Source organism: Triplophysa dalaica, chromosome 20 (assembly GCF_015846415.1).
Source record: "Triplophysa dalaica isolate WHDGS20190420 chromosome 20, ASM1584641v1, whole genome shotgun sequence".
In the NCBI taxonomy this organism is placed as follows: domain Eukaryota; kingdom Metazoa; phylum Chordata; class Actinopteri; order Cypriniformes; family Nemacheilidae; genus Triplophysa; species Triplophysa dalaica.
In genome coordinates, this window is record NC_079561.1 from 17,193,742 (window position 1) to 17,210,845 (window position 17,104).

General features: G+C 36.6%; 1 protein-coding gene across 2 annotated transcripts; it reads right to left on the reverse strand.

Moving 5' to 3' along the window:
- Window positions 1–351: 351 nt before the first annotated feature.
- On the reverse strand, window positions 352–13,007 carry camk1gb (calcium/calmodulin-dependent protein kinase IGb). Of its 2 annotated transcripts, none has more exons than XM_056733301.1 (13): window positions 12,908–13,007; window positions 9,807–9,918; window positions 6,034–6,159; window positions 5,657–5,731; window positions 5,424–5,562; window positions 4,080–4,203; window positions 3,867–3,942; window positions 3,489–3,601; window positions 3,293–3,371; window positions 2,758–2,845; window positions 2,088–2,431; window positions 1,272–1,373; window positions 352–1,181 (listed from the first exon to the last, which is right to left on the reverse strand). In XM_056733301.1, the coding sequence occupies exons 1-12, from the start codon at window positions 12,999–13,001 to the stop codon at window positions 1,307–1,309; spliced, it is 1,437 nt and encodes a 478-aa protein (XP_056589279.1). In that variant the 5' UTR covers window positions 13,002–13,007; the 3' UTR covers window positions 352–1,181; window positions 1,272–1,306. The 2 variants fall into 2 exon arrangements, with proteins under 2 accessions (XP_056589279.1, XP_056589278.1); XM_056733300.1 differs by lacking the exon at window positions 12,908–13,007 and adding an exon at window positions 12,439–12,835.
- Window positions 13,008–17,104: the final 4,097 nt, after the last annotated feature.

Below are 17,104 nucleotides of genomic sequence, written 5' to 3' on the forward strand. Positions count from 1 at the left end.
TAATCTGAGATCACACGAGTGACATGCACAGCATCTACAGTACAGGTCAGCCATGTGTACCATATTGAGGTGGGTCAAATCCTTTTTTAACTGGAGAGATGCAAACATTTGTGTCTCTAGACTCAAAGGTTGAGAATGAATCATTCGTCAAAAAAAGAGAAAAAAATCTAAATTAAATATTTGGAATTTGATCAAGAGCACTATTCATTTTGTGAATTTCAATATTTATCACAATGATATTGCTATCGCTATCATTTTATCCGTGATAATTGATCATTAAAAATAACGTCATATTTGAGATAACATAAGAGATTATTTTGATTAACAATAATCCAAGGATGCAAAGAACAGTGATGTATATCAGAATTTATTTGTACAAATATTGCACAAAGCATTGCTATTAGCAGTCTAAACAACATTAACTTTTCTGAAGAGGACACTTAACCATAATCTCTTAAAATTTAAACATTTATGAGTATTTTTAACAGTAAAGTTAATGTATTTAGGTATATAACTGCCTTATTGAACACACAACAAAGGTAATATTATTTGATGGTTTTCTGAAATAATGGGAAAAAATATACACACTGTATAATAATAAATTATGCATTAGAAAAATAAACATTCACTCTAGATAAATTAAAGCTTTCTTATGACGTCCATCGATTCACAATATTCTATCGATAAATAGAGTTTACAGTAAAGCAACAGTGTTATAAACCTCCGATGGATTACTGCAGTACATTATACCACACAGTAACAAGTACCAAAGCCAAACTTTACAGAGATTATACATACATGAAAACTGAATCAAACTCTCAATACTCCTCAACATAAGCACCCAATAAAATTGACCCTAGTGTCCAATCTTTTAATACAGAGAGATTAATAAACCATAATGTGAAACAGTTTCCTCACTGGAAAATACGAAATGTCAGCACCTACTGTGCAAATGAAGCTAACCTGTGTCAAAGATACTGAACGTGTGTGTGTATGTGTGTGTGTGTGACAGCCTATGCTCGTGCATTGTGACTACATGTCCAGATATGGAGGCACTCTCCTAAACTTCAGTGTTTCAGAACGGCTGGAGGACGACTGTCATGCAAACGCTCCCGCCCGGGGAGCAGAGCAACGGACCTGACCATAGAAAGGAACCGGTGGCTGGGTGAGAGATCACAGACCTGCAAAGAGCACCAGATGTAAGCAAACATCATAGCTTGATAAAATCATTTCGCATTTTCAAACAGCAGCTAAAAAATAAATAAACTCACCAATCATACTGACTTCATCATTCCATTACGGCAGATCACATGACGGAGCAAACTCCAGTCTGCAGGTTCTGTCCATTACGACCTGAGCCTCTTTTTGCATACCTGAAGAAATCCAAAGCTTAAAACGGTTAGAGAAAGCAATTGTCATCTCATAAACGTATCAACATTAAATTAAAATCTAGTTTAACTTCCCTAAATTTACATTACAGGCTTATTGTAAAGTTTCTTTATTTGTATTTTTTAATCTTTTATTATTTAATTTTTACGTTTCTCAACAGGGGTCCGGGACAGACGAGGCTATGATTATGATTTTATATGATTTAACGTGAGATAAAGCATTAAAATAAGCTAAAACAAGTAGAAATTTAGGCATTTATTCATGTTTGGTTATTTTGGACAATGAAGTCATTAAGGTTTAGCACCAATAATCTAAATGAAAAAAATAATATTTGTCTTTTTTATCCAATACTACATTTTTGAAACATAATGATTGTAAACAATGTCTATATAGAACTTTAGATTTTTTTTATATGGTATGATCAAAATGCTATAGTGCTTTTTACACAGTAAATATATATACTTAATATACTTTTTTATAATAACACAGTTCGTAAAGGTTTTTTGTGGGCCTGTGGTTCCCTAATTTTGCATATAGCAGACACTTTTATCCAAGTTCTTTGCAGTGGTTTATCAGACTTAGAGAAATTGTCTTTTAGGACCCTTTGACTGAACAATTCTTTAGGGAACCAAAAGGTTTAATCATTGTCAGCACCTTCCTTTTTAAGTAGCCTACGTTAGGTCAAGAAAAGCACATACCCATTCAGATCAGCTGGCTCAGAGTGATAAACATGTTTGCACTTCTCCACGATGGTGAGGGTTCCAACATGGGTTGTCTCGCTGTGACTGACCCGAACAGGGTGGTACTGACTCTTCGACTCTGTGGAACTGGACGGAATATTCATCTGCTCACTGGGAGTGTTGTGGTTTGATTCGGGGGTCTCTGTGAACAGCTTCTTGTTGACAGCTTCAGGTGTGGAAATTGTAATGACCTTGATCTCAGGTACAGACGGAGGGGTCTGGTTCTGTCTCATAGAGGCCTCAGAATGAGCCATCTGAAGCTTCTTCATGTGGTGAATGGCCACTGTTGCATTAAAAGCTTGCTGGAGAAAAAAACATTTCAAATAGTCAGTAAAGTATAATAACGTTTTAGTGGGTGTTGTTTTCGATATTGTATGCGAGTGCCATCATCTAAAATGACTATTTATTTGTGACTTCTCTTCAAACATCTCAATCTACAGTGTGTGTCAAAATTAAACCAAATCTGGTCGGTTCTAGATATTGAAAGAGATGGAGCAACGATTGGCAGATGACAAAATGGCTCAAATTGTGTAACCAGGCCAGAGATCGGCTAAAAAAGCCAACTGGGGTTAAACCACAGTATCCAAACGCAACACTGTATTCACCCTTTTATGTAACATGACTTTACCTTCCACTTGGATTTGGCAAAGTTTTTCTGGATCTGCACGCTGACAGAATGGTAGATGTCTTGACTCCGGGCCGTCTTACCGATTATCCTGCAAGACAAAGCTGGGTTTAAAATCAGACCTGCAGGATTTGGTTTTCAGGATTCTTTATTCTTCAACTGGAAATGGGGAAAAGATTGAACAAATGATTTGCCTTTCTTTCTTCTGCAGAACACAAAAGAAGATATTTTGAGAACGCGGGTAACCAAACAGCACCCCTTTGACTTCCATTGTATGAACAGAAAACCAGGAAGACATTTCTCAAAATATCTTCTTTTGTATTACACAGAAGACAGAGTCAGAAGACAGGTTTTGAATGACGTGAGGGTTATTGAAGAATGACAGACTTTTTCCATTAGCAAATGATCAACACCTTCCAATTTGACTGTATATCAACACTTGTCTCATTTGTATTCATTTTCAGTTTTCTACAAGAACTTTAAGAAAATAAAAAGAACCAAGCTTTAAAAGGGCTATCTCTGTACAGCAGTCACTCACCATGGGTGTCGTAGAGCCTGTTCTGTAGTAAAACGCATTTTAGGATTCTTCTGCATCATGTTACGGATGAAGTCTTTGGCTATTGAGAGATAATACATTTACATGAGGTTGAGAAATCAATCATCCGTTTACATTTTTAGAGGAAAGTATACGTACATAAGTGACAGTAGCCTTATGAGTGATAGAAGATACTAACCAGACTCAGAAATATCATCCCAGAAGGGCGAGTCAAACTCAAACTGCCCCTTCATGATTTTAGAAAAAAGACGAGTCTCTGTTTCTTCATAGAATGGAGGATATCCACAGAGCCTGTAAAGAACAAACAATGTGTGAATGTGCATGTTTACATGTAATTCACTAATAGTCCACCAGGGGGACAGAGGTCAACTGTCTTTAATCTCTTACTCGTTCCTACTAACTGATGTTCTCTAAATCTAAGCGTTTGGTTTCCAATTTTAGAACACCGGCATCTGTTTTAAGCTCTACTGCACATTTCACTTCATAGTCTAGAGAACCATGCGGACCCTAATAATCTTCTTAAAAATTACGTGATCTGTTGCGTTTGGGGACTCACAGAATGTATGTGATAACTCCAATAGACCAGCAGTCCACAGCTTTACTGTAGGGTTTCTGAGCCAACACTTCAGGAGCTGTGAAAAAAGGAAACAAAGACAAAATGACATCAGATCAAAGTCTCATTCCACATTATTTCACACGGATTCTTTGGTTCAATGCCATTTAGTTTTGCTTTGACATGCACAGGCTGCACTACGCACACTGTTCTTACCCACATATCCTGGAGTTCCACAGGCGGTGGACATGATTCCATTCTCTTCAATCTTCGACAGGCCGAAATCACTGATCATGATCTTAGAGTTTTCATCAGGACTGTAGTACAGAAGATTCTCAGGCTGCAGAGAGTTGAAACGCATATATATGAGGGCTGGGAGATATGCACCCAGAATCCTCCCTGGCGAATTGGAAAATTTCACTATGTATTGTATGTGACCTAGTCTAGATTTATTGTTTTCTATACTAAAATATCCTACTACAATATTCCAAACTATTTAATGAAAAGAACAAAACCTACTTCTGTGCAAAATAAATATAGTGACATTAATTAGATTAATGCTTTAAAACGAATATATATTATTACATTATATATTATATTAACCTTACAAATTATTATTTCTTTCATTATATAACGTTATTTTTTTTTGAAGATTAAAAAATAAATGGAGGACTCATGCTGGATGATGATAAGCAGCCAATAAGAAAAAGGTGAGACCTCAAGAAGCTGCTTGATAAAATGACTAAGGGTGACAAATACCAGACTGAAGATTTTCATTTTAGTAAAAGAAATTCCCATAATAAGATTTGTGTTATTTCATAGCTTCCATGAGTTTACTATTTGTGACCCACTCTGTGAAAACCCAGCTCAAGTAATTTTTTTGCGATTTATTGTTTTCTATACTAAAAAATCCTACAACAATATCATGCAAACGATTTAATACAAAGAACACAACCTACTTTTGTGCAAAATAAATATAGTGAAATTAATTAGAATTATGTTTAAAACCGAATATATATAATTAAATTATTTTATCATATTAACCTTACAAATTATTATTTCTTTCATTATAAAACGTAATTTTAAATGCATTATTTCGTTATTTTGGGGATTTTATCTATTAAATGGAAGAATGATGAATGATGTAAATCAGCCAATTAAAACCCAGAATAAATGGAGACTCCTTCATTTTAGGGTGAGACCTCAAGAAGCTGGTTGATAAATGGACTGAAGTAGTAAAAAACATTCCCATAATAAGATTTGTGTTATTTCATCGCTTCCATGAGTTTACTATTTGTGAAGCCCAGTCTGTAAAAACCCATCTTAAGTCATTTTTAATTACTTTCTAAAAAAAATTAATCCTCTATAATGTAAAGAGCATTCTGTAAAATATAATCTTGACATCTTTAATATTGACTGAGTAAAAGACTAAAATCATAGTGAATTTAATGATTGAAATCAAACGCTAATTCTCATTAAATCATTATGAGATTTTTAGACTTTAGCCTGGATTTCACAGACTGGGTCACATTTTTCAAAAAATATGGATTTTTTAAATACCTTGAGATCACGGTGAACGATGCCGCTCTCGTGCAGGTAGCTGACCGCCTCCAGCACCTGTCTGATAACCACACTGGCATCCATCTCAGAGTACACGCCGCGGTCCAGAATCCGATCAAACAGTTCACCGCCTGAAACTCTGAGCAGAGGAAATCTATCAACATCCCTCACAAAAGCACCAAAGAGATTCATAATCACCTGAAAGTTTAACAGAGGCAGTGAACGTTACTTACAGTTGCATGACAAGGTAGTAATGCGTCCGACTTTCATAGAAATCCTCCAAGCAAACAACATTTTCATGCTGGATCCTAAACGACAATAACAATAAATGAATAGAAATCAATGATAATGGTTTAGCTGTTTTAGCATTAAAATATGAATGATTTAAATCCCATTTAATGTCTATTTTATTGCGTAGCAGCTCTGACAACACAGAGTAGTAGTTTTGGAAGTGTCCCTAATGTAATGCAGACTGTTCAGATCATAGAGTACTGACGAGATCATTCAGATGCATGAAAAAAGGGACACGATGTGCATCGCTGAAGAGACTGCAGGAACAGTTTGAAGAAGACTTAGTACTGTATGTTCTTTGTTTGGAGACACATCTCACCTCCTCAACACAGCGATCTCATTCTCCAGGATAAGGTCCCTTTTGCTCTTTTTTTTTACGCACTTCATGGCGAAATGTTTCCCAGTTTTCCTCTCCTTCACCATAAAGACCTCAGCGAATGCTCCCCTGAAGAACAAAAGAAAGAAACGGTTGAATGCTCAAGTTGCTGGGCTTTTTCTGCTGATCTGAGAGAGCATGATGCAGGATTTATGTTATGGCAGTAAAGGGGGTTTTAATGAAGGATGTGACTTTTTAACCCCACGGAGATCAGCACGCTGCACCAGGTGCAGTTCAGTTAATAACAGCTATCGCAGACAACACTTGAAAAGTGAAACACAAACACCTTATGCATCCTGCATTTGTGCTGTAGGCATGTATTGGCTGCTCAGGGAGAGAGCATTAATATTTTATTTTGCTGTTTTGTTGTGTTTGAGTAAACCTCATGAAACCGTCTTTTCTTAAAGTCTCAGGATATTGGTGGCGGGGGCTGCTGGACATCACATTAAGTGGTTCATTTTCTTTTCTCCATGTGATCTTCAGCTGTGACCGGGAATAGCTGTCCTGGGATGAGGATTACATGTAAAATCCCTTACGCAACGGAAACAATAATGGCTCAGGTGTCCAGGTGTGACACAGGCAAGCGAGCAGGTCACCTGGCACTGTAAAACCTTGGATGGAAAGAGACTAGATGACCATTGGTGGAGGGTTATCTGGGCTATTAAAGAACATCTTAGGGTTGCTGAGATTATAAATATCACTGGTTTAACATATTAATAATATCATTAACATAATATCTTTATCATTGTTTAGTTGTTTTTAGTAAATCTTTTGTACTTTTTTGTACAGCAAAAATCACGATTGTATTCAGTATCTTGTTTTACTCTTGTCTTTCAGTTTATCAAGCATTTTTATTATTATATGTATTTTTTATGTATTTTATGATTAAAATTGTACAAATTATTTGTATTATTGTTATTAATTATTATCTTTATTATTATTATTATTGATTCATTATTATTTATGAATTATTTAATTTATTATTTATTTATTTCCATTATTAATATGTATTATTATTATTTATTAATTTACTATAATAAATGCCTTCCATAAACTGCAAATTGCTTGTAAACACAGGTAATGGTGAAAGATATAATTCATATTTTTTAATAAATAATATTTACATATAATATATATATAATTTATATTGTATATAATTAAATAATTTATCAATAATAAAAGAATGTATTATTTACACGTTATTAATACTTCTACTCATTTTGCAGTAATGTGATTTGTTTTCTAAAATACACACACATATAATCGAACCGTGTCTCTCTGACACGTCCAGCGTCTAACACATATTCCCACACGTGTTTTCCACTTTGATTGAGAAATGAGATGCACATCACCCACGGCCACCGAGTGAATAAACCCTCAGAAAGCTCTGACCTCATAACATAATGCAGAGTTGATTGAAACGCGTCACGAAATAAATAAATAAGCTAAATACAGCTCAAAGTGAAGGTCAGTAAATGCATCCGCCATGCAGCCAAACATACCAAAGATTTATTCAACGTGAGATGCTGCTCTGTAGCTGGATGGGTGTTAACCCCCACAGAAGGGATTGTGGGAGTTAAATTCAGGTTGTTTTGACAGAGGAAGCCATTGTGCTCAACTCCCATGGACCATAATGTCCCACTGGAACCAATAACATCCAGAGGCAAGGCTGGGAGATCTCTATACACACGTATCTCATTTTTCTACAACAAACTCACAAATGTCTTTGTCATTAGAGTTTCAGTAGAGATTTCAACAGTGTCTCAAACTGAGCTCAGATTTGTCAAGTTCAATCCAATGTCAATATTATTGAAGATCTCAATATGAACTAAAACATTTCTCATTAAATTTACTCAAATCCAGATTATTTTACCTCTACAATCTGCATTTATTTAACACCTCCACACTCTTCATGTGTTTCAACAATTGCACTCTCGTTTGTTCTTCTTTTTATTTCTCTCAAGCCATTTTTGGAAAACTCAATCTTAGTTGAAAACTCAGCAAAAAGAAATGCCTTTAATCTTATTTAGTCTCAAATCAATGTCAGACTTTTATCTAACAGATTCTATTTTTAGACCCACATTACAATAAAACAAGCGTATTTCACCACTATCCCTCTGCAAGAGGTTTGTGAATTAAGATGATCTCAGATGCACTTTTTAGTTCACACCTTACACTATAGACAAGTCTCAAAACACAATGGTAAACTTCTCCAAAAACAGAAGGCATAAATCGCTGCACATTGCAGGCCATGCTGGTCAGATTAGCACAAAGCTTTCCATCCAGTTAGTTGTTTCCTGAAGTGTGTGATCCCTGTCGGCCAACGAGATTAACACTCTCAAACAGTCTGGATGTGTCTTAACCTCTGCTTTACCCTTGATTTACCGAAAACCCAATCCGGAGAGAAGGAAACATCTCAACCTAAATGCCTCTCGCTGCATTACATCTCAAGCAGAGTTTCCAACATTTTAATGGTAAAAATACTTCAAACTCTTCCGTTAAAACCAGTATGCAACTGTGTTTAATAAACGCGTGAGGTGAGGGATTATTGCAGACATCATTTCAGCGTGAATAAATCCTGTGCTTGCCTATCTCACTTTAGTTTGTGTCTACAGAGGCATCAACCATAACAAGATTATTCTGCCTAATGTACACTGTACTGTACAGTCAGCAAAGATGATGTACAGCTGCCCGTATATGCTGAGCTCACGGTCTAATGTGCACAATGACATCACAACAGGACAACAGATGACTGCTGTCTGCTTCTATGCCAGAGACCAGTCAGACAGTTCAAAATTTTTACTTATTATTTACTTTGAATCAATGCTCCCATGTGTGTTATGTTCGTCGATAAAGCTTTTGAGCTTTTCCGAACGAGCCACTAATCTCTCCAAAACCCGAACATCTCAGGCCTTGAATTAGCAAGCTTATAAAGGAGTAAAGGCCTGTGCCAAATCCTGTAAAGTTGGGTCAATCCATTTTCGGTCGTTGCCAGGGGAAGAATAATTACCTTTATCAGATCCATTTATAGAACCCTTAATAATGACCTCAACAAAATTACAAACTTTTACACTAAAGTTCGCGTTTTTTCTAATGGTAACGTTATGTTTTATAAAGATCTTAAAGGGATCCTTCACCCAAAATTGCTGTCACCATTTACTCATCTTCGAGTTGTTCCAATATGTATACATTTCTTTGTTCTCTTTGCTGAGAAAGATATTTGGAAGAATGCTTATAACCAAACAGATCTCGCCCCCCATTGACTCCCATAGTAGGAAAAATATGATGATAGTCAAAAGTGCCCCAGAACTGTTTGCTGTCCTACATTCTTCAAATTGTCTTCTTCTGTGTTCAACAGAACAAAAAACAGATTGGGAGTCAATGGGTGGTGAGATCTGTTTGGTTACAAGCATTCTTACAAATATCTTTCTCTGTGTTCATCAGAACAAAGACATTTATACACATTTGTAACAACTCGAAGATGAGTAAATGGTGACATAATTTTCATTTTCAGGTGAAGTATCACTTTAAAGTCTTAATGGTTTCCATCTGTTTTAAGTACCTCTACTTTATAGTACCTAATATATACCGAACTCAATCCACTAAACGCAAACATCTAAACGCATGAATTTCATGCAATTTGAATTTCATGTCAGTAAAACCCCACAAATAGTGATAAAATTAAGCAGTGCATGAAAGCTGAAATTCACACTTACGATCCGAGCACCTCCATGAATTCAAACACATCCTGGATGTTGTCAGTATTTTTCTTCCAATCGTAATCTCCTTCCTTTCGGCCCATTTCAGCGTTTGCTTCTAAAGGTTTTTCTGGAGAAATCAGGACAAAACAAGAAACAAAGCTCTTCATAAAATGTCTGTTCTGCAAAATAAAGAAACGATGTCCATTCATACGAACCATTTGTAAATATACCTTTAGTTCCATTTAAAATAACCCTTAAGATACCCGGAGCCATGAGGTCCGTTCCTAATATAAACCTGATTAAAAATCCAAATCAAGATGAAACATCAGAAAACCTTCATCTCCACTGACAGTCGGAGGAATCCAAGTGTAAACTCAGAAGTGAAGCTCAGTTTGACTCATGTTTCTTATTGGCTTTCGCTTGACAAACTCCATCTAGCTCTCTCTGTCTGTGTCTTTCCATTGGGCCGTCCTGTTTAACAATTCCTGAGATGCTGATTGGCTGTACATGCCTTTAAGACCGATGTTGTCATGAAAAGCTAATCGTGTGTTGGCAGGTCAACGTATAGACAGGGACATCATCTAAACACATTTGGAGCTGAGGAGTCTTACACAGACGAATAACTACAGCGCATCCATTTACATTGATACAGCAAAGGTGTGTTGTGTTTAAAGTGCCTTGACCTCTCCAATTCTAACACAAAGGTACATCCATGTGTCTGAAAGGATTGAAAAATGAATCATCTTCACCTAAATACATCCAGTATTCTAAGCAAGTAACGTCAAAGGCACACGAGTATACTGTAGCAGAAATTGCAGGGATGCCGTGAATGAACAGCTATTATGCACCGCATCCATTTCTGTTTAATTCAAGGTTACGCCATAAAAGGTTTTCGAATACCACATAAATGCAGCGCAAAAGACTGCAATTTTACCAGCCAGCACCAAATGTTTCTGGAAAGACTTCTGTGTACTTTCAAATCCGATAATTTCATAACTTGCTCTCATTACACTTATATAACAAGTTTAAGACTGTGATCTTTGGCCTCGCTTTAAAATAATCCACCACAAGTCGCTTGAAATTACATATAATAAATACATCAGTTTGAAGAAAAGAATAAACTCTTCTGGAACTAACACAAGATTTGTGTGCTTACACCTTAATAGACAAATCAGATAACCTGAAAGGAACATCCAATAAGAGACATGAAAGGACTACAGGCGTAATGTCAGAGAACATCAGGACATCGAGTGGTTTTGTCATCGTCCGCACTGTCCATATGAACAATGTGGAATGATGGATCGCGATTAAGTCCAAATAAATAAGTACTCAAAGTAAAATGGACACACGAGTTGAATATGAGTACGCTAATTCTAATTGAATTCCTAAATGTGACCCTGGATCACAAAACCAGTCTTAAGTAGCAAGGGAACATTTTTAGTAAGCGTCAAAATTATAGATTTTTCTTTTATGCCAAAATTCATTAGGATATTAAGAAGAAATCCTGTTCCATGAAGATATTTTGTAAATTTCCTACCTTAAATTTATAAAAACTTTATTTTTGTGAGTGGATAGCCTGCCACAGTGCCCCTGATTCACAACTTCAAAGGCAATTTTCTCAGTATTTAGATTTTTTTGCACTCTCAGAGTCCTGAGTTTTAAACGGTTGTATCTCAGCCAGATATTGTCCTAGTCTAACAACTCATCATCAATAGAAAGCCTAATTCTTCAGCTTTCAGATAATGTAAAAATCTCAATTTCGAAAAAAATGACCCAAAAGACTGGTTTTGCGGTCCAGGGTCACAAATAAGAAATCAATTAAAAATGATTTCATAGAGTTGATATTGATACATATATATTTATTTCTTCATCTGAATTGGTAGAGCAACGCGAGTCATGGGATCGATCCGTGATGAAAGATTTATAGATTTGGATAGAAGCATAAGCCTAAAGCAAATTATTCATGAAATGTAACATTTTCATGCATTTAAATGCATGACTTTGTTCCTTTAGCTCAACTAGTTGAGTATTGCGCTAACCAAATGTTTTAGGTTCTATTCCAAAGGACACACATGTACAAACAAAAAGTCACTTTGGATAAAAGCGTCCGCCAAATGCATAAATGTTAATAAGTATCATTCAAATGTTAAACAAGAAACACTTAGATGTACCTTTTTCGTTTAATTAAAAAAATAAATCAGATTTTTTTCCCTTATGACAGAGATTACAACACACTGACCAAACAAAACCACTTGCATCATTTAATTTTACATTTTTAAACATTTCAAATTGATCAATGTGCAGATTTTGCAATTATCTCTTGACCCAGAAAAGAGGAACATTCTGTACCTGCCTTCTTTGCTTTCCCTCTGCAGCCCTCTTAATGCACAAGAAGTGTCTTCTTGAAACAATAACTCATATACCCCTCATATACTCACACCAATCCCATCCCCTTGAGTCCACGAGACCACCATAAACATAGATATGCAACTCAGCACACAGACATATTCGCATTCATACAGCGTATGTCCCGGGCCGAGATGTCCCATACCGGCCATTATCATATTTCGCGTCACACAAGGATTTATGTCATTTTGCATATGTGGTTGCATTACGTGATGCATAGAGAGTCCGTTTTTGACCTTACCTTCAGCTCGGTAACGACTCCAGCAAGATTTCCGTCTATTGCAGAAACTATCGAAGCGCAAGCACGGGCAGCAGTGACAGATAACGACATGAGCTGAAAGCGGACGGGGTGCGGATCTCAACGATACAGACATTGGCGTCGCGTCCCAAATGCAACCATGCACATCCCTGTGCAATTAATGCAACGGAAAACTTTCAAATACATGCGTATCGATGCATATATTGCAAAAAACGAGTCAAGAACGAGTTCTGTTGTGCGCGTGCAAGGAATACAAATTATCCGACACTATTACGCATTACATTATGTCCATGTAACACGTATTGCACGCAAAAATAATTACACTAGGCTAAACGAGATCATAAACTCAAACCCAAATGTGAACACAAATGTGAAGTGTAACTTCATCAGTTTCTCACGCGCGTCCTGAGATGGGACGGCAAGCCGACCAGCGTCCCGTCTATTGACTCACCTCTAGAGATGCGCTCTGACGCTCCTGCCAAAAGCCCGCTGCTATCTGGAGAGATTAAACTACTGTAGTCTGGAGGTGCAGAAATAACCAACATGTTGGAGATTACATGTGCAGGCAACGATCGAGGAAGGGGGGGCGAGCATGAGGCGGATTCTCAAGGTGTCCAGATACATAATTACTTCTTTTTGATTGGCAGACACGCTTTTCTAAAGGACTAACCGCGCATTTGTTCAGTATCTGTGTTCCACGTGACTCGAACCCACAACCTCTTCGCTGCTAATGCAATGCAAGTGAGTGATAGTAACAGAGAACCAGAATATGTCAATGCAAAACTCGTCCATATAGGGTGTTGCAGGTGGGTGCCAGGGCTGGTTCCTGCATGGAAAGGTCTCAAATAATATTTCTAGACACATCATATTGCTTAGAAAACTATAACATATCTCTTCCTATAAATAAATATCATTTATAGAAGAATTTATTTCAATACACATTATTGCCTTTGGCAAACAAGGGCTCATTTATGGTTATTTACAGTGCACTCCCTATGAACCCACGCAAAATGAACGTTTTATAAACTTGAATTCAAAAAGTCCACAGTTTAGTATGACTGACTGTAGGTTTAAACCAGAGTAACCACACATTTAATCGATCAAACAATTTGGGGTTTAGCCATTTTGCATTAAAACGTTTCTCTATTTAAAGGGATAGTTCACCCAAAAATTCTGTCATCATTTACTCAATCTATGAGAGGTTCAAACCTGAATCAATGTCTTTGTTCCGATTAAGACAAAATAAGATATTTGAAAGAATGTTAGCAATTTTCAGTTCTGGGACATCATCCACCATAGTAGGAATTTATTTTGGTTCTGTTGAACACAAAATGAGATTTTTTAAGAATTTAGGAAAACAAACAGTTTTGGGGCACATTTAACTACCATCTAATGTTTTCTAATATCATAGTCAATGATGTCCTGGAACTGAAAATGACTAACATTCTTCCAAATATCATTCCATTCCATTTTCTACCGCTTATCCGAACTACCTCGGGTCACGGGGAGCCTGCGCCTATCTCAGGAGTCATCGGGCATCAAGGAAGGATACACCCTGGATGGAGTGCCAACCCATCACACACTCACTCACTCATTCACTCACTCACGCACTCACGCACTCACGCCCTACGGAATTTTTTTTCCAGATATGCCAATCAACCTACCATGCATGTCTTAGGACCAGGGGAGGAAACCGGAGTACCCGGAGGAAACCCCGAGGCACGGGGAGAACATGCAAACTCCACACACACAAGTCGGGAGCGGGAATCGAACCCCCAACCCTGGAGGTGTGAGGCGAACGTGCTAACCACTAAGCCACCGTGCCCCCCTCTCCAAATATCATTCTCTGCGTTATTTAATTACACAAGGGTGATGAAATGATAACATTATTTTCAGTTTTGGGGAAACTATCCCTTTAAATGCAATTTTCAAAAAGAAATTACTGTAGCTAAATGTTGTATCAACAATTCTCAAGTAATATCAAATCAAATCAAATGTTACATTGGTAGTAGGCCTAAACATTGCACGCTCACATCTAAATATAAAAGAGGTTGACTTATGGCAGGACTTACCTTTGCGATGTTTTTTGCAGCCCAAGGGTTTGCCTTGCTTAACAAAATAAAATGGCATTTCACGGGAGCCTGTTGAGAAACACGAGTGGAAATGTGACTTCCTAGAGAGATGTTGTCTTTTGTACGCTGGGAGTGAGATGAAGCCGCAGGAGTGAGTCTCTTGTCTCATTATCTGTCTGTGTACAGGGTTGCTATGGCGGGGAAAGGATGCACAAAACACAACCGGACATGAAGATCTCTGGATAGTTCAATTTCAGGGCGGGTTTTGCGTAAATGGGAATACGGATGTGGAGACACGGAACTTGTTTCTATGTGAGGGACACACACTGGATGTGAATCACTTTAACATCATCCGTAACTTAAAAGTGTTATTTGTTATTTGGTGGCGTGTGGATGGTGTCACTCATTTTTAGGTTCCTCTGACATTTAAATACAATATATATACATATTATTTACATATTTGAGAAGATAATCAAAATACAATCCAAAATCTGAGGGATTGTTTCCTTCTGATTAATACAATTTGTAAACTGTACTTATTTATTTTAAAGATGTTCAATTTATATGCACATTCTGCATGGGGAATTAAGCTTGCCATCTGTTTTAGAACAATCACAGTGCCTGGATGTTTTTCATGTCCTATTTTGGAGGTATAGTATCGTATTTGTTGCAAATCTCATCTCAACTGATGCATTACGGTGCCACTACAGCAGGCCTTTATATGGCCAAACAATCCTAAAGAACGAACAGCTTCTGTCCTTAGAAATATGAACTGATTATCAGATTATCTGTGTGCATAGTATGATCTAAAGTCAATGGAGGTTCTGCTGCATAATGATAAAGAGAAAGAAATTATGGAGTCTAATAAAGAAGACATCAACTAAGAACAATGCGTATTTTCTGATGCATTTTAACTTCACAGCGATGCCATATAAAAACATTTTTGGTTACTTTAAAGACCAAAATTTTCCTTCATTTTGTCTTAAGAACCACAACAAAGAAAATTTTGCAAACCTTTTTCCATGCATTGTGAAGCACCTTTAAAAAAAAGTAGAATATTGAACTGTAAGAGGAAATAAATACGTAAACAAATGCTTCTTACTTCACAAAATTGAAAGTGTATGGGGCGTGTAATGTTTGTGCTATAAAAAAAAAAATTGTGACCCGGACCATAAAACTAGTCACAAGTAGCATTTGTACATTTGTAGCAATAGCCAACAAAACATTGTACGTGTCAAAACGATCCATCTTTCTTTTATCCCCAAAATCATCAGGATAGTAAGTAAAGATCATGTTCCATAAAAATATTTTGTAATTTTCATTCCTACTGTAAATATATCAAAACTTTATTTTTGCAAGTGGATGCGAACAAAAATGGCCGGAAACACACAGACAAACTTCGCTCGCTGCTGCCCGCTTTTTGGGAATTTCCCACTCAAGTTTGGAATCTATGTAAAGATTAGTATCTCTGCTTTCAGGTTTATCTCTTCACAACGTAATAACAGCTGTAAACCAATAGAAACAAACCTGTTTCGTCTTAGAGACGGCCTGATACAGAGCTTCTGATTGACAACTTTAAAGGCCATTTCCTCAATATTTCAATTTTTTTTCAATTTATAGATAATGTTTGTGAAAAGATCATTTTTTCCTCTCTTATTGTATATATCGGCAAACAAATACATTAAATGCATTTATTAATAAGTAAATAAAAAAATCATAACAAATAAAAATCATAATAAATCAAATGTTTACTCACCCAAGAGAAGGTATCACAATGCTCACAATGCCTCTTCCATGCATATGATGCAAATATTGACCTAAGGGGTATAGAAGTTAAAACCTGCACAGGTGTTCACAACAATAACAGCGTGAAAAAAATATAAAACATTTCTTTAGAAACTAAAGTATTTATAGTGCATTTAAACACAAGAACATATTCTGTTATGTAATTCATTATAGCACGGGTTTAATATGAAGTATTGCATATAAAATATAAAGTGTTGTGCATGCTTTAGGTGTTTTCTGTTTACAGTCAGATATATGAACATTTCCTCAGAAATCACATGTGATGAGAAACCGCATCAATTAACAGGGGGAGTGGATCACCTTGAGTTTGAATACAGTTTTCGTCCCCTTCTTTTCTCTCGCTCAAACGGTCTCTTGAAAGAAAAGCAAATATAATTCACCACGTCTCCGTAATGAAAAAGTCACGATTAGAGAAGGAGATGCTCAACTTTATCATGAGTCTCTATTGTAGTGCTGTAGAGCTCATGAGGAAGAGCACAGATGGCTGATCTCATTTCACTAGAGCTTTCTGCATCTGCTAACAACCTTTAAAGATCTTTAGTGATCTACAATAATCACCATGATGTAACCCTCGGTTACTTAAAAGATAATGATCTGAGATCAGCTGTATGGAGGGACTACGTCAGAAATGTCTTAAAGGGACAGCTCACCCCAAAATGAAAATTCTGTCATTGTTTACTCATCTTGGAGTTGTTCCAAATCTGTATAAATGTCTTTGTTTTGATGAACACATAGAGAGATATTTTGAAAGAATCTTATAACCAAACAGA